General features: G+C 38.6%; 1 protein-coding gene across 10 annotated transcripts in view; it reads right to left on the bottom strand.

Annotated features, from left to right (window-relative positions):
* Window positions 1-26,579, bottom strand: part of Hdac9 (histone deacetylase 9) — an 844,224-nt gene that overhangs the window by 375,618 nt on the left and 442,027 nt on the right. For 4 of the 10 annotated variants that reach the window (XM_042260715.2, XM_016002464.3, XM_076550778.1 and 1 more), the window contains 4 exons: window positions 10,876-11,117; window positions 6,685-6,835; window positions 5,532-5,658; window positions 3,060-3,181 (listed from right to left, as the gene is read on the bottom strand). In XM_042260715.2, the coding sequence (XP_042116649.2) occupies window positions 3,060-3,181; window positions 5,532-5,658; window positions 6,685-6,835; window positions 10,876-11,117 (642 nt within the window). The remainder of the gene's footprint in view (window positions 1-3,059; window positions 3,182-5,531; window positions 5,659-6,684; window positions 6,836-10,875; window positions 11,118-26,579) is intronic. The other 6 variants (XM_042260718.2, XM_016002462.3, XM_076550780.1 and 3 more) reach the window with 3 other exon arrangements.

Below are 26,579 nucleotides of genomic sequence, written 5' to 3'. Positions count from 1 at the left end.
TAAAAGAAAGCAAATGGACCTTATTAGCTAAAACAGATTGGGGGGGGGCAACACTGATCCTCCCAAACGGAGGGAAGCAAGGGTCCACTTTGCATAGAAATTTCAGATTCCTGTGAGAATCGAAGGCTTCTATAGCTCGATGTACCTGGGTTGTCCATGTCTGAAGACAGGTGTCCAGAAAGCTCAGAGAGCTTCCAAATTGTTCTCCCTGCTGAAGGGACATCCCGGGACTCTATTTCAAGCCACGAAGACTTTTCTTACTCAGTTTTATTCTCTAAACCTTACTAATAAATACAATTCAATAAACAGTAGGGGTAAAAGAAATAAACATTGCATAGTATTCGATGAAGCTCAAAAGACAGAAGCGACCGATTTAACAAGTTCCTTTAAGTCTGGGAGTAACATTCAAGTAGACAGCAGAAGTTGAAAATCTGGCTGTAATGACAAAGCCTGACTGTATTGGCTGTCCTGGTACTTCTCCTCGATGATCTATGGCAATTCTCTAGATTCAGTTCAATGTGATGTAACTTTATAATACGAAAATTTCCTTAAGCACTTTCCCCAATCACCACTTACATTTTATCATGGCAAAATTTTATTGTTTACATGTTTCAAAGTGACATTCTAGTAGGTGGAATATTACAAATGCTGAAGTCTTAGTCAATAATTGAAATTTTTCAATGATCTATGAAAGACAAAGATGAGCCTTAATTTTCTCACAACATAATTGGCATATAACAAATGGATATATGTCTGGATATTGGAGAGTTCTGCCTATTTGTAATTAATGAAGAGCATCTCTAAGTATTTTTATATGTAGAAAACTTCTGTGGTTTATTACATCACACTTTTCTTAATCAGACATTGGGAACTGAACAAGGAATGTTCTGAAAACCTAGTGATATCAAAGTATTAACAGTGGTTCAAGAACTTTATTGCTGCAATGTTTGCTTTTGCAGATCAGCAGCCTGATACTTTGTAAATATTAGATTTTTAGCAGAAAATAAACACATTTCAAATATCAGGCAGCTATAGAAAATATACCATTAGACAGGCCATGGATTTTCACATGTACTATCACATAAAGAGGCAGAGGAAACTTTTTACATATGTGCCCACATTCAGATCAGGGATCATAACATGCACGTTGAACATTATTGTGGTTGTGTTGTGGATTGGGAATTTCAATGAGAATAAATTAACAGCTTGTTATTCATTCTTCTCATGGGAAAAACCAAACTGTTCTCATGGAAACAGGAGGATCTAAAGCACCAACTTTTTAGTACTCCTTAGCTGTTTTTTTTTTTTTTTTTTTTTAATTTCTTTGTGGATGCTTGGGGGTCCAGATGCCCCTTCTCTCGAGGGCACTCTCAGCTCAAAGTGAGTGTGTAGTCTCAGTGTAAGAGGACAGTCCGGGCCACATGCTCAGAAGACACGGGTCTTTTGAATACATCACTTGTTTGGAGCCTTCTGCTACAAGAAGACTGACTGGTCTTTCCTTCTCCTGACTTCTTGGGTTATTTCATGACAGGCCCTTCCCTGACTATGGAAACGTTCACAGAATTTTTTGTCAATAGCTCCTACACATGCCATTAAATATTGAGGCTGTTAGTCCCACACACTTTATGAAGCAATTTTCACAAAACAAACCCCAAGGTTTAGAAGTATGTAAAGCCTCGATCTTTTCTTTACCTTCTTTTGTCCTAGAGAACTTCAATTAAAGAAAGATAAGGTAATATGTGGGTAGTAACGTAAAATTCAGATGCAATACATGAAGCTCAGCCATTCTTTCCTTTACATTGGATCCTATTGAAGCATTCAATTATATCTAACATCTAGAAACATAAAAATCTCTAGCCTATAAAAATAAAAAGGCACTGATTGCCTTGGGAAGCTTAAGCACCCTTTTCCTGCATCTGGGACCATATAAAGTGAATGAAAGGTAATAAATTCTTATTCACGATTGATTTTATTTTTAAATCTTCATTATGCCATAGGTAAATTATCTGACAGAAATTAGTTTCACCATGTGTTTTTTCAATCTACATCCATTTTAATTACTCAAAATTGCTTAGAAAATGAATATAATTATTTGAAATCACCACTCTGTGGATTTTATACACAAATGACAGAGATGTAACACCCCAATAAGACTTGAGTAAAATACAATAGATTCAGCTATCTATGAATACCTGTTTGGAAGCTGTGGGTGTAAGCATTTTAAATCTTTTTAAAAGCTGCAGTTTCTAAATATTGAAAGCTTTCGAGCAGAATATACACAAATCTTGTTATCTATTATTTAAATGTATTGATTATAGTGGGAAGAGTATATACATATTAAATATCACTTGTCAGTGACATTCAAAGGGAACATAAAATTGGAAAAGAAATATATATGACTTAGAGAGATGATACTGTCCATTAAATTCTAACTAAAACTTCACCATGACACTCCCCAAGCAAGTTTTTCTGGAAGTTCCTATGGGTGCAGTTGTGTATCCTCACACGTGGATTAATAGGAACATATTTTCACTGAGGTCAGTAGTCTAGAGAACACTAGGGAACTAACTTACTCAGAAGGAAGCATGATGTTCACTACATAGACATTTGAAGTTTTAAAATTAAAAACTATTGTTGGACAGAATATCCTTATCAGACATGTTTAAATGATTAAAGAAAGGAGACAACAGGAAATATTTCTTTAAAATGAAAAAGTTGTATTTTTCTGAGGAATGACATCCCTATTTTCCTTTATCCTAACATTTATTGCTAATCAAAATAAGATAAACTTCTCAATCTTACAAAAATACCTTAACTACGCAGTGAATGGACTCGTGCAGAAATGGGGAGAATGGAGTCACATGTCTATCTCTGCGCCTCTGCACTTGCACAGGAGCTTCTGCACGCACGAGTTTGTGCACACGTCTGTTTCAGCAGCCTGTGACTGTAGGGCGCACTACCTATACTTCAGATTCCTCAACTTCCGTCCGGAAGTGAGTAACACAAACGGGGGGTGGGCCATGAAAAAGTCCGTGTTTCTCCTTGCTATGCCAACTTACCAGTTTTTCTCAAGGGGAAATCGTCCTTGGCATCCTGGGCTCCTGGTAATGTGTACTTGTAAGATGGAGATGTTCCACTAAGAGGTGGAGAGCTTTGATCCAGTGATGTGTGGTGGGCAGCCCTAAAAAAATAAAGAAGGTTAATACTGATGCTTGACTTCAGTGCATGTTAGTCAGAAGCAATCAGTTGCACAGGCTGTCCATGTGTCCCAGCTGCATTTATGTCCTTCCTCCTTAGTGAATGCAAACGACAGTCTCATGCATTCAAGTGCAGTGCAGGAAGTAGAGAATGATGCATGATTCCTAGCAATGACCACTTCAATCGCATGGGAAATTTCACTTCATTAGAAGAACTGAAATTGTTATACTAAAAAAAAAAAAAAAAAAAAAAAAAAAAAGCTACCAATTGCCAATTGGACCCTTTGGAGTCACCATTATAGAACAACCATGGTGGAAGGGAACAGAACATGTCCAAAGTTCTTGTCACTGCCAGATAGCACAGCCAAATGCATGAGGAGGCTCTTTGTACTGAGCAGGGTACAGTGCCAAGGGCCTTAGAGGCCTGACGCTCACAGTCAACCTTAACATGCAGGATAGAAAGCACATTCCTCTTCAATAGAAAACTAACTTCTGAAATATTTTCTCTTTCTGGAATGGCTATATTGAAAAAGAAGCAATTGTGCTACTGAAGAAGAATTTAGAGGACTGAACTCAGACTACCCAGTGTATACAAGCATCACAATTATCAGATATAATGGAGAGAATGCCCAGGATGCAGGGCCACTGCCACACAGACTGTTCTACTACAAGTCTTTATTTGAAAAATACAATCTCAACAATTAACTTATTTAAGGTCATTTCACATACTTCTAACTGGTGAAAAGCATCAAAATGTGTCATTATGCACTTTTTATAGAGAAGTAAACTGATTCTTTGAGAATTCAAGGAAATCTCCCAGAGCCACATAGCTAATTCCTAAAATTAATGATTTATGGTTAGCTGGAATTATATTCCATATAAACAAGAAAAGATCACTACTGATATGAGGAGCCATGTCTAACATACTCAAGGGAACAGCTGAAGAATTTTCAGCAGATAAATTATTTGCTAATAGTTGTTTCTCATTAAAAAATTGTTATTTTTTTCTTAAAATGTTTTAACTTAGAAAGCACTATGAATCAATCACATACTCTGCAGATAATTTTAGGAAACAAAGTTATATTTCTTTCAGAATACTTTATTATACTGACTGGTTTCTCAGATAAACTGATAAACACATAGGACACAATTGTTCAAATGTCTAAGTTTTTTTTGTACTCTGCCTGATACCTCAGTTTTGGGAAAAGAAGAGGGTGTATACCTATAAACAGACTTCAAAGTATAGTAACTTTTCTGCAAAACTCTGGGGATGCTTCTAAATTCTATAAATAGTTAGGATATACTTCCTGTCCTTGATGTGAGAGATGAAAAATATACACATAAAGTCTTAAGGCCATTCAACAAACACATTTATGAGAGAAATGAACCCATTATCTTCTATCCTATTATCAAATGTGGTTTATCAATCTAGTCTTTGATCTGATTCTGAAAACAATCATTCCTATCTCACAGCAAAAAGAAGAGTGTTTTGGGAATATCTCTGTTGGACCTGGGAAGCACGGTCCCAGGAAGGAGCCAGCAGCACTGTGCATCTTGTCTTCAGGTTGTATCTCAGAAACCAAGTCATTATTCACTGGGGGGAAAGAAGTCAGGTACAGCCAGGCGGTGGCGCACGCCTTTAATCCCAGCACTCGGGAGGCAGAGGCAGGTGGATCTCTGTGAGTTCAAGGCCAGCCTGGGCTACAGAGTGAGTTCCAGGAAAGGTGCAAAGCTACACAGAGAAATCCTGTCTCGAAAAACCAAAAAAAAAAAAATGAGGTACAATGGGAGAGGCTAAAGGAGTCACTGAGGGCTTAGGTTTGTTTATTTATCTTCCTCCCTGCCTTTCACTTTTCTGTCTTCCTTTTGAAAAGACCAGAAATCACCTGAATTTCTCAAAATAGCTCTCTGGTTTCTATTTTATATTAAGCCAAGTGAAACAAAAGTAAGCCACAATCTGCTAAACATTCACAAATTCTGCACAGATATCAGAGGTACTATCTGAGGATTAAACCATCTCTGGGTTCCACCCAGATGCCAGTTACTCATTCAACAAAGAAGATAATGCACTCCCTGCCTTCAGTGATGCATGCTAATGCTATGTACTTCGTTATATTTTTTCTCAGGACCTTCCCAGTAACTCCAAAGGCAGGTGCTGTGGTCCTTTGTGTAGAGAGAAAAAAAAAAGCTATTCCTTAGAGATTTCCAGGAACTTCTCATGGGCCATGCAGGCCTGAGAAGCGGCAGGACTCGGGATTTCTGCCCAGGTCAGCATAAGGTAGAACCTGTGTGCTCTTTACCCTCAGGATGAAAACAGCTAAACACAGAACATACGTGTACCAGAGCTTGGGATGGCGGCTCACGGAATGATTCTTTCCATTGGTTGGAGTGTCTTTTGTTGCTGATTTACTCAACAGGAATTCTTGAAGCTTCTGCTTTACCTCTGTGCTTGCCACTGCCCCTGAAACACACACAGGGAAACAGACCGCCTGTGATTACTTCCTCCCACCACTCAAGAATACTCAACAACAGTTATGAGGAAATATCACTGGCCACAGCATATGGAGTTTTCCTATTAAAAAATAAAAATAAAACAGAACCTACAATGGCTTTAGAAAATGACAGAGTCCTGTTCTGTAACTGTTACTTACATTAAAAATCTTCAAAATACCTTCAATGAGTTCTTTGATCATTTTTATAGGAACAAAATTCCTAAAACTACCATCCATTCATCTTTAAGTTTAAAAAGAAAATTGCTGAGGGTTGGGGACTTAATGGTACAATGCTTGCCTAGTATTTGTGAGGCCCTATGTTCAATCCACAATAGACAAAAAAAAATAGGAATAAAACTCTAGTTTTTAATTTTATTTTTTTTAAATCAAGAATCTCGGGGAGTGTTGTAGATTATTACAATACATTAAAATGATCACTTCTGAGTTTCTTGTTAAAAAATTCAACATTGTTTTAAAATTCATTTGATTATTAAGCACATACATTCTGTTGATAATTTCAGTTCAAATCACCACACTTTAAACTTTGCAAAGACCTGAGTTTGAACTGACTGGATAGAGGGCAATTATTTGGATCTGTCTCCCTCTTGTGGACCATGATTTTGCAAATGTTCTGCCTTGTGTTTAAAAACAACAAAAGGGAAGGAGGCACATTATGGTGTTCAGAATGTGGACTGCTTGGGCAGGAAGAGAGAAGAAATGAAAACATGTAGACATAACTTTATTACCGAACAGGGAGTCTTAACATTCAATCACTTTAGTGTGATGGTATTTTCAAAGTCCAAAGAACAAGCCTGTGTCTTTGGCAATGCTGTTCATTTCTCATTATGCTCTGCAGAGCTGATAGGAGAGGGCAGTTTAGTCTACAAGTTATTCTTTTAACTAGACAAGGACAGCTTGGGCAGGCTTATTTCCATGATTTATCGGTTCCTGGAGGTTCGGGGAGAGAGTGCGTCCGTTACCCTGGAGCCTCTTACTTTCTCGTCCTCTATCTTTGCCTCTGAGAGGAGGAAGCTGCTGCTCTCTGCGATGCCTCTCTACTTCCTGTTCTTGCCTCTGCTGCTCCAGTTTCTGCTCCTTTTCTAGGAGTTCTTGCTGTTGTTTTATGGCTAGAAGTTCCTGTTGCAACTTGCGAGAAGAGAAAGACATGAGAGTGTGCAATTTCTTTAAGCTTCAAAGTCATCACTCACTGCCCCAAATTGCAATGTTTTAACTTTTGGAACTTGATAGTATTTAGTTTGTGCTTCAACCACCTTGTTATGATTGAAATATAAAGACAGGAAACTAAATGGTTTTGATATCTACAACAAGTAAGCTTTCAGATAATTTCATTATTTGTGTATCCCTATCAAAAATTATTACCAAATCCACTAAGGTCATGTGAATGCTGTTGACTTGAACCTTCAGTTTCTTTCCCTGTGTGTCTACAAAACATAGGAACATGCAAAGGCAGAGACAGCCCAATGTCTATTTCACAAATTCTCTCACACTCGAAATAGACAATCAGTTCTTATCCTGAGATACAGTGTAAAACTGCCATGGATCGGACAGCATTGGGGTCACTTTGGGGAAAGCCTGCCCGAAACAGTACAAACACTGACTACCCACTTGGCAGAGAAAGTTCTTGTTAAAGTGAGGTGACCTACACATCTATATACTTCTCTAGAAGATGGTAGGAAGTTCAGAACTGTCATCTAACACAGGAAAACTTCTAGATTAGAGGCACAGATCCAAAAGAAGTCACTTCCACAAACTGTACTTCCATGCATTCACATCTAGTTTTCTGAATCCTCTGAATTTACTTCAAACCATACATAACAAAAAGATGAAGCTATTTGTTATGGCATTTTAAGGTATCAATTTCCTTTTAGTTGGAGAAATACATATATCGGAAAAAAAGCAAATGTATCACTGAAGAACAAGTCTCTCAAGTCCTACTTAGCCTCTGGCATTGCCAGGTCTGAGATCTGACAAGATACTAAAGCTATTCAGAACCTCAGTTCATTATAAGAAAGACAATAACGTCTCTCACAGATCATATACATAATTCATGTGAAATTTAGGTTTTAGTTTTGAGTGATATCATTTCAATTATTACTATTTATTGTTTAATAACTAAAGCATAATTTATCCTTTTGAATATTAGTTATCTAAAAACCTGTATTTTATAGCAAATAATGGAACAAAAATTCAAAGCTCTGTGGAATGTTATCAGGACCTTCTTGCTGGAGCAACAAGAGGGCCATTTTTTTATATTAAGTATGACAGCCTTACCGAATCTAAAGCATATGGTTAGGAGTATTTCTGTTTATTCTCCATATTATATTTTAATATCTTGGTGCTTTGTTTTTATATACCATCCAGTTGATGGATGTTCTCAAATATATCACTGTTACTTAGGAACCCATAATTATGTTTAAATTCTGTTACAATGTCAATTCTATATCAATATCAAGACTGGTCAAATTGATTCAATACTTTATCCAAAACTTCAATGAAATCGAACTATAATTCCTTCTAGAAATGGAAAAGCATACACATTTATTACCATAGTCACTACTTACAACAAAGATTATGGGAATGGGGTATGTCTAAAAAAATTAAAAAGAAGTAAAACTTAACTTGTTTTAGCCTGAGTGAGCCATGATGACTTAGGAGCTTTTTGGACAGACTAGTGAAGACAATACAATTTTGAGCACCTATATTCTAGTCACAATCTGTGTGGCTTTGCAGAGTTACACCATTTCTCTCTACTTCAGTTGGCTAGGTAGAAACTTGGAGACTAGAATAGAAGGCAGCAGGTGCTGACTGCAAGAAGAACCAGAGTTCAAAAGCTAATGCCATTAAATCATGATGTACTGTCTTCCTCATGCAAATAAATCTAAATCAATGTTACCCATAAGGCAGTGACAAAGTAAAATAAAAAAGTTAAGGGAGTATATAACTTCCTAATCTTTAAAAGAAGATGTAAGCACATCTTCAGCCTCTAACAAAAGTATGCACTATGTAGGGAAACCATCTTTTTAAAGCTACAGTTCCCTTTTAACCATCTCATGATTCTGACTATCACAAGTGCCTCTTTTCCAGGTGCCAATCAACCTGCCATATTATTTTGTTTGTGCCACAGAAGTAGTTACCTACTTGCTACTCTTAGGTTCTGAGTGGTCAAATGATAAATTACTCACAAGTGACTTTAGCAGTAACAATGGCACCAAATATTAATGAAAAGAAATCGAAAACCAGACAATGAAAGTAGCTTATCATCATGGCTTGGTACTCAGGGAAAGCGATTCAAACACAAAAGAAAATGAGCCATATAGTTATTCAGATCTTGAAGCATAGGGATGAATGTAAATCTTACTCATGCCTCATGGCCCTGTTAACATGCCTGGAAGGACCAGGAAAAGCAACCTAGACCTGGTTCAAGGGTCAAAGTGAAATAACACTTTGGCATTTATTCAAAAATAAATGTACAAACTCAGTGAAGGTCACTCATATTTAAAATATAGGCCTGAGATAACAATGTCACTGGGGATATACACATAAAGTCCTTCATTCTTATTTTAAATGTAATCATAGAGCAACACTATGAAAGTCTTCAGTAAACTTCACTAGTAAAGGAAAGAGACTATATTTTATATTTGTCATTGAAGAGCCTTTTATGCAAATAATATATCTTGCAGAACAAGAAAAATGGGGAATAAAATAGCACATTTATCTTCTTAGACATTGTAATTTAGTGTTATAATTTAGTTATCTATATTAATGCCATATTTATATATTTGTACTTGACATACAAGAGATTACATGACTAAAATATAGTATAGTAAGATATAACAAAATGCATAATTCTATTGATTATTACCCTTAAGTCATCTTTGAAGGAGTTGATTATAAAATAAAATTTTATTATAAATATTTTGTGCTTTTGCCGGGCAGTGGTGGCGCACGCCTTTAATCCCAGCACTTGGGAGGCAGAGGCAGGCGGATCTTTGTGAGTTCGAGGCCAGCCTGGGCTACCAAGTGAGTTCCAGGAAAGGCACAAAGCTACACAGAGAAACCCTGTCTCGAAAAACAAAAAAACAAAAAAAAAATTGTGCTTTTAATAATATCTATTTTATTGAACCAAAACATCCTTGTGCTTTCTTACAATTTGACTCACTTTGCAGCCCAGGTTATTTCCAAGTTTAGATCTTCCCCTTTCCAATTCCCAAGTTTTGAGATGAGGAACATGTGCCACCATTCCCTGCAAGATCTCTATTGATAAATATCCTTGCCAATTATTAAAATAAACAAACAAACAAAAAACTAGTAAAGCTACAGTGATATTTTCTAGTGAATACACCAAAGAAGAAAAAAGTAATTCGGCACATATACAATCACCAGATGTCAGCAAAAATTCTGAGCTATTGTTATATTTCCCCTGACATAACAGTCTATAAAAACATTAAAATATTTATCCAGTTTTTGCACATAAAAATCCCTTTGCCCGGTGGTGGTGGTGCACGCTCTTAATCCCAGCACTCAGGAGGCAGAGGCAGGTGGATCTTTGTGAGTTCGAGGCCAGCCTGATCTACAGAGTGAGATCCAGGAAAGGTGCAAAGCTACACAGAGAAACCCTGTTTTGAAAAACAAACAAACAAAAATCCCTTCAAGTTTTCATTATATTATTATATTTTTATTTTGATTATATGCCATATGATATCCTTCCTATAAGGAACAACTTGTCTTGCCCTAGACTGAGAACCAACCAAACAGCAGAAGAGGGCTGTTTCTATTCACACGATGAATTTACCCTTCCCGATAAATCCTGCACATAGCTTTATTAGCAGCATAACCTGGGCCTTTCAGGGCTCGTAGTTCTTGGTGGTGACTACAGGGGGAAAGGGAACATACAGCAGAGGGTATACATGAGAATGGCAAGTTCCTGTCTCTCCAGGTGAGTCTGTGAGGTAAAAGGTAGGCGTGGCAGAGCTCTTCCAACAGCCAAGCAAGTGCTTATCAGGTACTTACCCAAGTTTCCAACTAGTACAACCACAATTTCCTTCAAGCCACACATCCATGTCTTAATCATCACCCCATCAGTGCTCGCATGGGCTGGCCTCCTGCCCGCATCGTGGTGCAGGCGCCCTGACTGAGAAGGTCAGAGACAAAGATACATTTGCTACCTTGATGTGCTCCTGAAGCTGCGCCTGGTGCTGCCGTGTCAGATTCTCGTGCTGCTTCTGAAACTCTGCTATTAGGAGCTGCTTCTGGATCTGTTGCTGCTGTTGGATGAGAAGCAGCTCTTGCTGCAGTTGCTTCTCACGGACGACAGGATCCACCACGGGCATCATCATCCTGAGGTCTGTCCTGAGGTCTAACGGTGAGATGGGCTCCAGGCCCATAGGAACCTCTGATTTCACATCCACTGGAGACACAGGAAAGAAGACAGAGAGCAGGGACAGAGGTTTGGAAATTAGCACACCGACTTGTAAACGAACAGAGAACACTATCCTCTACAGCACACGTGAGCACATGCATAAAGGAAGAGCAAATCATGCTTTGCACTGATGTAAAATTTGTGTTCTACATAAGTTTCGGTAAAGGGTTAATTTTCACTCAGTAACATGTATTCTGCTCTGAATCTTTCTACAGTTGTCTGTTTTCAAACAGATGGATTCAACTACTGGTATCAAAAATCATTCATAAATTTATTAGACTAGACCACTTCACAAACGTAAGCCAAGGAAGACCAAGAAATGCAAGATGAAGGAAAGATGTCATACAAAAAGGGAACTTCTGTCACAACTCAATTCATGGACTTATAAAAAGTTTTATAATCAAGGATAGAAGATGAGTTCTACCTTAAGTTAAGCAGGCAATGCAATACATCTGCATCACCATCAGACCTAGGGAAGAAACGGGGACAATCTACATCCAAATCCAGATAACGGTGATTAACCAGAACAACGGGCCAAGTCTACACATGAAGAAGTGAGAGCGGCCGATGCCTAAGTGCTGGTTTTTAAATAGTAATCATTTAAATCGTGGAAACCTCATTCTTAAAATAATCAAGAGGGAAGGAGAATGAGGGAACTTCAAGTAAACATTCGATCAAACCACCAAAGGGGGAAAATCTGATGACCCAAGTGTAACTATGGGAGACTATATTTAAATTTATGAAAATTGAATTTGATAATATATGTGAAGTGTCTAGCACAATTTGAGTAGATAAGCATGCTGCCCCCTGAAAGAAAATTTTAAGCAGGAAAACCATAGCCCGAGAAACTCTCCAGATGGTGGTTGTTTATGACTAATGTCTACTCCGATTGGTCAGTGCCCAAGCCAAACTGATGGTTAAATATTCTGAGGAATACATCTACCTGGAGGAATCAGGGAAATTTTATAATTATATGAAACAGGTCAAGTTAAAGACAATGGCTCTTTTGGAAGCTGGGGTTATACCTCTTTAAAATTAGTGAACCACTACTTAGCTCTAACACCCAGCAGAGACAGAAATAACCAGAAATTTTAATTGCAAAAATATTTAAAATACTTTAACTTTCTGAGAAGCCTAGGAAAATGGTTCAGTAAGTCAACCAGGACATGCAAGGTGCCAGTTTCAACCTCTATTCTGAAACCCAGTGCTTGTTACAATTCCCCTACTTGCATAAGCCTGCGAATGCTGGTATCTCCACCAAGCCTCAGCCCCATCACCAGGAACGAGAGATGATCATAGGAACAGTAATTAAAGGCTCATATGAGGACAGTCACTCAGAGTATGTACAGCATACCTTTTAGTAAAAATTTCTGGTTTTCTCTTTTATATAAAAATAGAAATTTTCTGTACACTAAAATAATTCACTAATAATGATTGGCTAGCAGATCAGAACCATATAAGCAACTCTTGAAACAAAATGCTGATTTCTATAAATATTAGAAAATAAAAACAATTCAGCAACTAAAAATCACCTTCACTGGTAAATAAAGAAACCATTAATAAAATGAAACATCACTATGTAGTTCCTAAGAATCACATATATATGCATATATACATGAGCATGCATAGATATCTGCTGCATAATGCCCGTTTTATAAGGTAAGAACATGACTAAATTAATTATTGAAAGTGGAACTTCCAATTGGTATAAAATTGCCAAAAATCAATCTACAATTTGAACCATGAGGTATTAAACATTTCTATCATTTGATTCAGGTTTGGCACCTCTGGAAGTAAGTCACACAGAAACAATCCTAAGGAGAAAAAGGTTCAATGCTGTGTTGTAATCTGGAGATTTTTATTATTAATATCATAGTCACCAACTAGAAGAACACCTAAATAAACCATGTCATATCCATTTTATTGAAAAAAAAAAGTAGTCATTGGCTGGGGAGAGTGGTCAGTTGATAAATTCTTTCCTTATAAGCATGAGGACACTATTTCAATCCCTGGAACCTACATTAAAAAAAAAAAAAAAACAGTTGAGAATGGTGTTGCATGCCTGTAATCCTAGTCCTGGGAAGGTGAAGACAGGGAGATAGATCCTTGAGGCTCACTGACCAGCCAGCCAAGACTGCTTGGTGAGTTCAGGCCAGTGCAGATACTGCTGTAACTAAGGAATGATACCCAAGGTTGTCTTCCGGCCTCCACAAGTATGTGCATGTATGTGTATATGCCATCACAGATGTATGAACATGCACACCCATGCACACATACATGCGCAAAAACATATGAATCCCTAAAAATTAAAATCATTAAAAAATCAGTAATAAACTGGCAATTACACTATGATAACCAAATGACATAAATATTTATTGAGCCCCTTAAATATTAGACATCATTCTAACTGTTGAGCCTCAGGATTTGAGAGCAAGAAAAGACAAAATATCTAGCCATAACCATGCATGTACACACACACACACACACACACACACACTTCTCAGTTACACTAGTCCATAGGTTCTGATGCAAAGAGTGGCATGGAGGACAGACGACAGCAGTACTTTGGGTGAGAATCTGCGTGACCTTGACTCTACTTGTCTCAGCTTTCTATATCTCTTAAATTATTAGAAATACTCAATACTTTTACATGTTCCACATCTACATAGGTTTGAAGATCCCAGATTGGGAATTATCAAGTTTGTATTCTATGCAGATTTATGATTTATTTTCAGGGCTTAAAGGAAAACTCCCAGTTTTCCTGTTTAGAGATGCCAGGCCTCACATATGAATGCTTATGAGTGCCAATCACCCTATACTACATGCATATATGAGCACAATCATGCAGACTGGAATCAATCTTCCTTTACCAATGTTGGCTATTTTTCAACGTGTAGATCTGAAGTTTGAACTATCAATACTGCATGTAGCAACTTAATGATGATCAGAAAATGATTTATTAATAAACTATGGTTTGACAGACAATGACTTTTTATGACATTACCCTTGTTCAAACAAATAGATGAATTGTGACAAGTTTGAAAACAAGATGGTTGCCTAGGTCTCTTAGCTGTAATGGGCAATGCAGAACTTCTAGTCAAGACTGTGGAGTGATGTGAGAGTTTGAACATTAACTCAGAATTTTCATGAATCCAGCCTAAACTAATGTTGTTAACAATATACTTCATTTTTATCTTTAACAGGCCAAACTATAGTCCTCAGTGTTGTTCATGACAATCTTAATAAGCAAAGGTCAGAATCTTACCCTATAAACACAAAATATAAAATAATTCAAAAGACCCTTGAGCTTTCTTTATTGTTCATAAACTATAAACGTCAAACCCTTAAAATTACTCAAATAAACAAACAAGAAAAAAGATAAGGAATAAAATCCCACAGTGCTCTGTAACAGCCATCGCAAACCTCAAAGGGTAATTTGACTTCTTAACCTGCTATCCCAACAGAAATGACTGTGTCTAACTGCGTGCCTTTGTTCACAGCCTAATCACTAAATTGTGAAAAATCACCCTCAGCTTACAAAAACTGCCCTTGATTATAAATAATTGCCCAAGACTGAGAAAAAGCGGCAGGCAAGATCCCAGTCTTTCATCCAATTTATTCAGCAGTGATCCACATTCCATTTGTCTAGACTAAATATAGCAGCGTTTATACAAGAAATCAATAGTGCTTGCAGAGAGGAGGACAGAGGCATGAATATTTCATCAAACGTGGAAAGAAGCGGCAATCAGCAGAGTCAGGCTCTGGCTGGGTCATCTTTGGCCTGCTGGGTTCATCCTGCTACTTGGACAACAGCTCATCTCTCTTATTCACACTTGCATCACCGCCATGCTTCCTATTTTTAGCAGCCATTGCATTGTGGGTGACAAAGACGCTTCTTAGTCCACAAGCAACGTTGGATTTTTCTGACATCTTTGCTGACAGGCTAGGGAGTTTCCCAGGAAGAAAAATATAAAGACAAGACCAGGGTGAGTTTCAACAGGTGACAGTCACCTTTGTGCACAGAATATGAAAGAAAGGGCACTGTGGATATCTACTGTATTTTTACCAGAAATAATCAGTTTACTAGGAAAATGTAACCATCTTTTTTTTTTAATTAGTGGATAAATAGAATTTCCTCTGTTTATGTTGCTTGTTTGGGAACACACACAGTTCTTCAAAGATTATTCAGAAGTGGTTGTCAGTGACTCAAGTTAGAAGGAGACTGAAGACAACAAATACTAATATTAATGTTAGTTATCAATGAATTGTAGTTTCTTTTCCCTAACAAACTCCAACCCCAGACACAAGTGAGAAAAAGCCATGACAAAACTAGTTTTATTTGGACTTTTCCTTTCTGAGATTATAAATACATTCAATGAGCTGAAGAAACAGCTCCATGGTTAAGAGCATACGCTAATCTTCCAAAAAACCCTGGTTCAAATCCCAGCACCTTCATAATGACTAACAACCACCTGTAACTCCAGTTCCAGTGGATCTGGCAAATTCTTCTGGCATTCACAGGTACTGCCTGCTTGTGTTTCATAGACATACATTCAGACAAACGTATGGTAAAATGATAAAAACAAATAAATCTTTAAAATAAAATAGAAAAAAATCAAATATATATATATATATTGGATTTTTAAAATGTTCATCTGGAATATTTCCACACATATATTATCTGGTCTTAATTATGTCATAAAAACTTATTACTTCTTTGTTTATAAACTTGTTACTTTGATAGCTTCTATCATGTTAACCAACAGTTGCATTTTCTCAAAATAATTTTCAGTTTCTACAGTAGTTGTAAATGAAAAACTTCTCATTTCAAAAGCAAAACAAAATCCTAGCTTGTGTGTGTGTGTGTGTGTGTGTGTGCGCGCGCATGCATGTGTGTTTGTGTGTGTACATGCATGCATTTGTATTTGTGTGTATGTGTGTGTTTTAATACTTATAGTTGTTTAAGCATCATATAAATCTGGTTAATTAAACTTCTGGGAAAAATACATTCTTCTATCAATACCTGGGCCAGGGCCACAGCTGATTCCTAGTGCTAAAGCCAAACCCAGCAGCCATAAATCTTTCTTAGTTCTTTGTTTGTGAGGTTGTTAGTTAAGGACAAGAGAACATGAGCAGTCTTCCCGTGTTTCAAAGCAGGACTCTGGTTGTGCCTCTATCCAGTGCCTCCATGGAAAAATCCAATCATTTTCAAAATTTTCAAGTGAATGATCTTGTAAACGGAAACATTTGACCTTAGGATTTTGTCACTGTGGCTGAAGACTTAGTTTAAAACCTCAGTTTTGCACACAAAATATTACATAGCCATTCTCACAGCCAATTTGTTTGGGTCAATGAGTAACTTAATTTTTATATTCCAAGTACTACAGAAATCAGAGCTGTGTCTGTCGGTATCAGTTAATATGCATAATTACAGAGGTCCAAACTCAGGACACAGGTTAACAAGGCTGGCCAGAGCCAGCATTAAATTAGGGTCCTTATGCTCCAGAATGATTGCCCATAAATTCCTAGCAAGTGGACATATGAACTGAAATGTCTAGATTTGAGAAGAAGGAAAGGTTGTTTTGACCACTTATGGCTCTTCTGCTCCTCCTCCACACACAGGCCTGTGAGAGAGTGGACACACTGTCTGTCTCCTGGGAAAGAACACCCTCTCTGCTCTTTACAGCTGCAACACTACCCCATTAAATAAGTCCACAATATCACTAGCTTGAGGTGTGGGGAAGATTTGTGGAACACTGCTTCAGTGGCAAGAACAGGACTTCCTAAAGGACAGCCCAGAACGATAGCCTGAGTAGACATTTCACCCACTAATCTTCATACTTGTCTCTTTTGGTTTCCGGTTTCAGTCTCTGCATGGCACATTGGCTCTATTAAAACACATGAACACAATGCTGAGAGCTGTGACAACCCTAGCTTATCAAGGAGGGCTGAGATCATCATGTCTATGTTATAATGTTTTGGCTTATTGTTTTTGCACTTTTTTTTTTGCAGCCAAATACAAATTGATAAGGAATAACATACAAAAGTGGGACCCAGCACCAATTAGGATGTTATTGGGTTGAAAATCACTGTGTATTGAACTCTGTATGTGTGCACACAATTCTTCTTACCTTTCTGCATAGACATTAAAGATCATGAGGACTGGGTAAAAGATACTATTTTCTTTATCCTAAACACTCACCTCATGAATAATATAGCAGCTCTACCCTGAAGAATCTTGGAGATTTTGCTCTGGTACACACCTGCCTCTGGAGGGTTCTAGGATCTTAGTTTTACCATTCCTTTCTCCCATTGTATATGTTGATTATCTTACACATAGTTAGACTTTATCTTTCAGTTTGTTTTACTCCTGAAAATGAATCTGGCCTTGGAGCCCTGGCTTAGGACTATGTGGTGATGTACTGAACATGAACAGTGCAGGTGCCTACATTCCTTACTAGGGAACAGAGCCTCCAAGCTGTCTACAGAACATAGCTACTGAGGAGAAGGTCAGAAAACAGAAATCTGGGCTTGCTCTTGATTGGTGAAGGGCCAAGGATGCACAAAAGAGAACTTCATCCTTGGGACTCAACCGTTTCTTTCTTCTAGGAAAGGAAGATGGAAATTTAGCCAATATGACTGCTCAGTGTCACTGGCTGGAAAGGCGGTTCTACTGTTCAGGAAAAAACAAGAAAAAAGTCAGTTCTTTATGCTCTTTAGATGTCACCATCTGGATCAGTGTTCCAAAGGCTTCAGTGTTCCAAAGGTTCTCAGCCTTCAGAAGCCACATCTTGCCTAGGAAAGAGGCCGACCTCTGGGAACCTGGCTGTCTTTAGTCTGCAAGCAGGACTGGGCTGGTTCCTCCAAAGCTTTTTAGTGAGTGGTTTTTATTTTCTTCCAGTGCATCTTTGTGCTATGATTGGATGTTCTTAAGTACTTCTTGTTCAACAAAATTCATCATCGCCAGCTTTCACACCTCTTTCTGGGTTTAACTCCCACTACCACTTCCAGAAGCTGACCCACAGATCATAACATTGCTTTAAACTGTTTCCTAGCCTGACATCCTCCTTTCTCATCGGTCTAGTTCAGCAAACTTGCTTTTGGAGTATATTCTAGTCTTCTGCTAAATACAAGGGCAATAAAAACAAGAAGTATGGTGTGGCCTGCACCCATTGCCAGACTTCACAATGAGGTTCATATGAGGCGGGCTTGGGCAGAATGGGCAAGGTGGTTAAGTTCTGCGAACAGGAGGAGGCATCGATGGGCACATGACTGCAGCAAGCATAGCAAGCTAGTCTATCAGGAGGCGTAAACAGGACTAAATTAACTACCCCTTGTCCTCTCCTGTGAGTACTGACATCTGATGCTTTAAAGGAGAGGAAAGGACCAAAATGGGGTATGCATGATGGGAGTGGCAAGCGTGGGGTGACAGAAGAAAAGGGTCTCCCTCCACACAGCCACCTTCCCCTTCTTTATTCTTCCAGGTCTCTGTCAGACTCGCGAATGGAGACTCTGGGGAACAGGAAGGACTCTGGGTAAACAGGGGTGAGTACTGAGGCTTCTGCTTTCTCCCATTCCAGATAACGCAGTTTCAATCACCTTGACATTTCCTTCTCTGCCACCTCTCCTCATGTGGTAGGAAACAAGACTGATGTTTACATTTCCTCTCCTTTTGTTATTCCTTCCTTCTACTGGGTTGGTTGGACCTCACCACAGGCCTTGCCTGAGGACTGTTTGCTCTGGTGCTGTGTCCCAGTCCCTTTTCTCAGGACTACACAGCAGCACCAGCTCCTAAGTTCTTTTCTCTTTAATTCTCTTGGTTTTTTTCTCCAGGGTCCTCCTTGGAGATCTCATTTGTTTGCTATGTGAACACTGGTTCCTACGATGGCTCTAGTGGCAGCACTATCCACCTCACTGTCCGGTCCTCACTTCCTCTGCACCCCTCCTTTCAAAACTGCACCCTGAAGAAGCAGCCTGTGACTGCTGCTCTCATCTGCCAACCATATTTAATCCCAGGAACAAATGACTCTCCATCACTAGTACCAGTCTCACTAACACAGCCCCTTCTCACTGCCCTGGAGCACCCCTGGGGAGCCTTGGCTTCAGCTACAAGGACAAGGAGAGAGCTAAGTGTATGCTTCGAATGAATGAATTAATTAATGAGTGAATGAATGAATGAGAAGATGAAATGCACATCAGAACCGTGGGAATAGAAACATGTGCATAGCTGTGCGGCTATGGTCACAAATGCCAATGCACCCTGTGAAAATTCCAAAGCAAAAATTTATTGGATTTTGATCATTTGAATTCCAGATTATACCAACTCTTTGCTTAAATTATTAGCAAGTGAATAAAATCAATTATCAGACAAAAACAAGTATTCAGAAACAATCTCAAAAGGTTTCAAGGTGTCACTTTGCATTTTCTAGATTTTATATCTCTAAAACTTGTGACAATCCTCAAACTGAGGCAGGCGAACACAAAGTATACCTTACCATTTCTCCAGTTTGCCTCCATAGAGCTATCAAGTATAGGTTATATCCTGAGTTACCTAAACAGTAATGCCTAACTCAAGACCCAGAGTATATTAGAAAATTACCCAAAAGTGGCACAGAGTAAACTGAATTCATTTTTATTTTCAACTTGAAAGAAGTGAATATATATATATATGTATGTATTAAAAAACCATCTTAAATTTATCTAATCAAAATTCTTTGAAATTTTGCCCACGATAATCACCAGTTGATATTTTCAGTGCCTAAAGATGCTGTGCTATGTGCTTGTTACAGGAGTCTCTCCTTTAATATTTTTAGTCTCAGAGGAAATTTTCTATGGAAAATTAAATTAATAAGTTGGAATATGCCTAATACCAAAACAAATAATTTAGGGAAATAGTAATATCCTTTCTTTGACAACAATCTTGCCCAAATTTCATTTTAGAAATATAGATATCACTAGCTTATTGTCTACTATTAGTTTTTATAATTTAACCATCAAGAAATAAAAAGGACAATTAACTTATCAAACATTAAAAGGACAATTTTCATAAGAATCCTGTAAATTAGTTTGTCCAGAGAGGTACAACTCTCGCTCACAGTGGTTGTGATCAAGTCATGAATGTCTTTACTCTCTCAAAGTGCACTACTACATGGCATAAATGCAAAGAAAATAAATTCAAAAGGCAATCTTGGCTTTGATTTACTGTTCTCTTATTTCCCAGGGGTCTGGACAGGAAACAAAAATAACCACAAATGACTAAAATATCAGTAGTCCTTGAAATATCAACATTTAAGCTAAAGCAGGCTAACTTTTTAATCAAAGGCTTTGCTATTTTGATTTACTTAATTCAAACTCCCTCTCTGCAAATATGCTTTTGAATTAAGCAGTCATAACAAACCATAACACAAACATGAATTGCCAACTAATTTGTAGAGCACACTTAGTTCTGTCTATGAAAAAAACACAGCTTCCAACTCAAAGAGAATGAGAGATAGTTTATTCTAGAGTCAAACTTGAGTGACCACGGCCTGAGAACACAGGTTGGGGTTACCCCAAATTCCATGTTCTAATGTGGAAGCAGTTTCATGAAGTTTTTATAGTAACAAAACAAAAAGCCGTGAATTGAGGCACTTTTAAATACAGTGTTGGAATCACCAGAGAGGCAGTTACAGCAAGAGAGGCAACTCTCCTATTGGCCTCAGATGCTATCTGATGACAATCTTAGCCTTTTGGTTGGTGGAAGCTGGTGCCCTGCTAAGCTAATAGAGTCCCAAAGAGGTTTGTCTATTGGTGACAGGATGTCAGTTATGATACAGAGGTGAGCTATTCAGGGTCTAAAGCTAGCACAGGATAAGGAAATTACCTACAACTTACCAATTTCTCTACTGCACTTCTTAACAGTCTGTGTAGACACACTTCTTTTTGGGTCTAAAGTTTTGCCATGCTTGTTAGTCTCTTATTAGCTGAGAACTGAATAAAAGCTTCACTGAGCTCCTTGTACTATGGGAAAAAAATCGGGCCTGTTTATGTCATTTTTAAAGTAACAGGAACTAAGAAACTAATCTACAGAACTTTGTAATTTGTATAAAAATTTAATCTGATATAAAGGCACCAGCAAATGAAACCCAGAGGAGGCAGGAAATTTTAGTCTTTTAAATGGATAACAAAAGTATTAATTTGAAAGAGTGCTTTATTCAATTAAACTCAAATTTCTTCAAATGAGATTGGGAATAAGATGACTTCCCAAACAAAATCAAAAATCAAACAAACAAACAAACAAACAAAACCTGTAACCAGAGTGAGACAAACTCCTCTTTATTCATGTGTCTTTGCAAGTTATATTTTCAGTTATAGACTGACATTTGCAAGTAGCTAAAAAAAATCTTCCCCATGGAAACCTGATATTAGATGCATAAGATACCCTGGTAAGGACAGAACCTGGTGCATTTTATGGCAAAAATACAACTTGATAGACATGGCTGGTAAATGTCTCTTAGCAGATAGCGTCCCTCGTACCACACCATGAACAAACTACACTTGCTTGTTCCACAAGTAAACTCATTCAGAGTGTATTTTCATCCTATCAGAAAACCTCATTCTTGGCCTGGTAAAGAGTATGCTGTACAAATATAAGTACCTGGGTTCAGTCACCAAGACCCAAATAACAAGGCTGGGTGTAATACTGTGCACTTTCAACCCCAGGGCTGCAGATGTAGAGATAGTCACGTCCCTGATGCTCAAAGGTCAGACAGCTTAGCCTAACTGGCAAGCATCAGAACAGTTTCAAGACCTTGTCTCAAAAAAAAAAAAAGGTAGATGGTGCATAAGGAGTCACATCAAAGGCGGTCTTCTTGCTTCCCCATGTGTGCACACATACATGAGCATGTGAATGCCCCACATGAGTCTACTTACTCAGACACATACACACAGAAAATGCACACCAGGAAATAACACATATTTTAGAAGAATATAAGTGAGTGCTATCATCAAACAAAAACAAAACCCTGCTTAGAGACAATTACTTTGAACTAGTAAAAAATAACCCAGTATATTCTCCAGATTTCAACTAAATTTAAGACAACATATACTAAAATGTTCAAGACACTATGGAGATTGAAAGTAGAACTGCTGTGGACTACATCATCCTTCGTTTCAGATTCGAACCAGAAGTCTGTCCCGTGTCTGAGCTGTACTCATGCATTCCTACAGAACGGAAACAGGAAGTCAACCTAAACTCTCAGGAATGTCTGTAATGTTTCTCTACTCATCTGCATACTTTCTTCCAATAAAGCCTTGCGACCAATTGCAGCCGATAAAACCAACACGAGTGCATCTATTGGGGATACACGAGGAGAAAGGAAGTCCTGTCCACTCACTTCCGCCTCCGTCCTTTCCCTCTGGCTATCCGGCTTGGGCATATTCTACATTTATTTTGCTAAATTCAAACCAGGGATAATTTATGCTACTGCTCATTCAAATAACCTAAAAATGTAATCTTATAAGAATAATAATTATGGAATTTAAAAAAATAACCGCGTGCTTGCAATTTATATAAAAATAAGGATTAAAGCAAAACAATCCTCTAATGTTGTGAAATTCAAACTCGGCCAAGCCATGTCACTGCCTCACGGTGGCACCACTTCTGCTAGTAAACAGAAACATCACTACCTTTGTCAGGAAGCTCACTGGACGTGAGTTTGGACTGGCCTACTCTGGTGACCGGCCTAGCAAATAACCTAGCTGTCATCATAGAGCCTTTGTCCAGTGGCTGATGGAGACAGATGCAGAGATCCACAGCCAGGCACCAGGCTGAGCTCTGGGAATCCAACTGATGAGAGAGAGGAGGGATTCTGCAGGCGGGGGACATCGAGATCATGATGGGAGGACGTGCAGAGATGACCAGCCACACTAGTGGAAGGCCGTGAACTGTGGACTGGTGGCTGTGGAGCCCCCATGGGACTGGACTAGGCCCTCTGGATACGGAAGACGGGTGTTTGGCTCGAACTTTTTGGGGGACACCCAGGCAGGGGCATCAGAATCTGTCCCTGGTCTATGGGCAGGCTTCTGAAATCCGGTGCCTGTGGTGTGATGCCTTGCACAGCCTGGGTGCAGTGGTGAAGGGGCTTGGACCTGCCTAGGCTCAGTGTGCTGGGCTCTGCTGACCCCCCATGGGAGACCTTGATTTGCGGGATGTGGGGATGCGGGGTGGCTTGGGAAAGAGGACTGGGGGGTGGGAGGAGGGAGGACAAAGGAGGGAGGAGAAGGGATTTGTGGAGGGTATGTGGAGTGAATAGAAAAATTTTTAATAAAGAAAAATGAAAAAAAGAAAGAAAAAATTTAAAAATGTGAATATTAATAAAACCTAGCTTCTCTAGGCTGCTTCCAAGTTTGCCTTCTAAACTTGGGCAAGGATAATGTAAAAAGTCATGATGATGGGGAGAGTTGGTTTTCTTTATATTATGGCACCCATGCAACATACTTACAATGTTCCATACACAGCTTTGAGTGTGTTACAAAAGGAATGCTCATCTGTTCTTTATGATAGCATGAAGCTGTGCTTTCCTGCAACCTGTCCAACAATGTGAAATTCCTTCACAGATAAGCGAAACATCAGCCATCAAGCAATGTGGCCAAGGGCACAGGTACCAAGATGTAAAGCAGGAATTAAACACTCACCACCTGTTTCTGAAACCTTGGTCCTTACAACTCCATTCTGAGTCCTCTCCTGCTCTACAGAAAGAGTATCCCTTTGCATTTACAGCCCTTGAGGTAAGCACTAATGTAGTGCGTCTGAAAACTTCTTGTTAAAGTATTGCCTCTCTTTATTTTTAGAGGTGAAAGAAAGCTTTTGCTTGTACCTGCCAACGTATTCCATAGAGAGTTGTGTTCTTAAATACATCTCTGCATATTTTGACACATTTGTATATTTTCAGGTAGGCTTCACACATCTTTCTTGGCATGTATATTTTAATGCTCTTTTAAAGAAATAATTCTGTACTTAAGAAATCCAAATATAGTACTTCACCCTTTATTTTAGCTTTTATAGAGCTAACTTTTATATTTTCTGTGGCATCTTACCAATTTCTCTGTAGAGTCAGTGTCTTATCATCTCCAGCCTGATCCATGGACTTAGAGGTAAAGCCTGTCTCAGGAGGACGCCATCTTTGCTACCTCTAACCAAACTGGACTGGTTCAGAGGCAGAAGGAAGGATCCTGATTACTGTAAACAATGCTGATGAGGCCTGAGTGTATTACTCATAAATTTCAGGGTTTTCTTTTTAACTGAAGCAAGTAGTAACAAAAAAATTAGTGAAACATCTGTTTTTTTTTTTTGTTTTTTTTTTTTTTTGACAGCATGAGAAAGGATTTGACAGGATAGTCTTTAGTGGCAGATTATTTTCTTATTCTAATTTTTTGTTTCTCTTCAATACTTCCTGTGTTCTACAAGTGAGAGAATTACGGGCCATAAAGAGACATAACTCAATAGATAAAGAGGAAGATCAACCAAAAAATGCCTAAAGCTGTCAAAAACTGACTTTTCAAATATATAAGTATAAGCCGGGCGGTGGTGGCGCACGCCTTTAATCCCAGCACTCGGGAGGCAGAGGCAGGCGGATCTTTGTGAGTTCGAGGCCAGCCTGGGCTACCAAGTGAGTTCCAGGAAAGGCGCAAAGCTACACAGAGAAACCCTGTCTCGAAAAACCAAAAAAAAAAAAAAAAAATATATAAGTATAGATCTGTTCATCAAGTAAAGATAACCATATTTGGCAAAAGAAACTGAAATAATACTTCATGTGGCTTCTCTTTAATTAAACTGTGTTTAAAAGTTTTTATTTCTGGGAGATCTCATAGTATCTGTTTATAGAACTAGCCAGTGTGGAGAGACTGCATAAAATGCATCTGAATATTTCAACAAAGCCCAGATTCAGACCAGGGTGATTGGTCTGAATCTGAAGTAGAAATTTAGCACCCATACATCTATATGAAATTACAGAAAACACTAATGTGGAATAGAACTCTGCAGGGCAGGAGCTGGTCCAAGAGACAAGTCCAGTCTCCTTGATTCTGTTGGAAGCCTCTATCAGTGAGACTGCACTTTACTTTATACGTGTTCTTGTATGTGCGGGCACAGTGTGTGTGTGATGCATAAGGGGGTCAGAGGTGAATCTCTGGTGCTGTTTCTCAGGCCCAATTTACCTGGGTTTGTTTGCTTGCTTGCTTAAAAATAACTTTTAATATTTCATGTGTATGGGTATTTTGCCTGAATGAATGCCTGTGCCTGTTGCCTGTAGAGGCCAGAAGATGGCATGAGATACCCTGGAACTGGTGTTACAGAAAGTTGTGAGCCAATGGATGGATCCTGGGAATTGAACCCAGGTCCTCTAGAAGAGCACCCAGTACTCCTAACCTCTGAGAGGTCTCTCTAGCTCCCATCTTGGTATTTTTTTTTTTTGAGGCAGAATTTCTCACTGGACTTGGGGCTTGATTAGGATGGGCTGACTGGCCAGGGAGACTTGGGGATCTGTTTGTCTTGATCTCTCCACTTCTGGAATTACAAGCACTTCTCATGATGACCCACATGGGTTCTGGGGATAAAATGCAGGCCTTCCTAAGTAGTTGGGAAAATTGAGAGATAGACAGAGAGAGAGATAGAGACAGAGAGACAGACAGAGACAGAGAGAAATAGCATCTATTTCATAACACAAAAATTATGTAAAATGCAGGTTTTGTTTATAAATAAAGTTTTACTGCAACACAGCCAGTCACATTCATTTATGTAGAGAGTCAGAATTGAATGTTACAGGGTCCGTATGACCTTCTAAAATGAAAACATTTACCACCTACCTTGACAGTCAAAGCTTAAAGGGAATCCACAGTGAATTTTCATTCTGACACTCTGAAATTCCCTAGTACTTTCAGATTTTCATACTACCGATGTACTTCGCTGGTATAATGACGAAAGTTAAGCATTATCATGGTTTATTTTTATCCTGAATGATATACAATTAGCAAGAAATATGCTAACAATGAAATCTGTGTACAAGAAGCTCTGGGAATTGTCATTGTTAGTGCATTAATTCCAGACTTTGGTGCTTGCTCTCCACTCAGGCACTTAGCTAGGAACTAACATCGAGAGACTCATAGCATTTAAAATGGCACATTTATCCTGAGCACCAGCACTGAGTTATTACATCATTTTCCCAATGGACACAGGAAGTCTCACCATTCAATTTTAATTTTATTTCAAATATACAGGAGAATGATGAGCAACAACAGGGCAGAGTAACTTGGCCCATGTCACTTTTACCTGTAATCCACTCATGTGTGTATCGATGTGGCTGGCAGGAGGCACACACATGCTGGCACATGTACAGCCATTTTGGGTAGACGGCTGTCTCCTTCCACCTTTGGGGGGTAAACATTTTTAACTGCTGAGCCATCTTACTGGCC

This window comes from Peromyscus maniculatus, chromosome 14 (assembly GCF_049852395.1).
Source record: "Peromyscus maniculatus bairdii isolate BWxNUB_F1_BW_parent chromosome 14, HU_Pman_BW_mat_3.1, whole genome shotgun sequence".
In the NCBI taxonomy this organism is placed as follows: domain Eukaryota; kingdom Metazoa; phylum Chordata; class Mammalia; order Rodentia; family Cricetidae; genus Peromyscus; species Peromyscus maniculatus.
The sequence above is the reverse complement of the archived record's forward strand: the minus strand, read 5'-3'. Positions and strand labels throughout refer to the sequence as shown.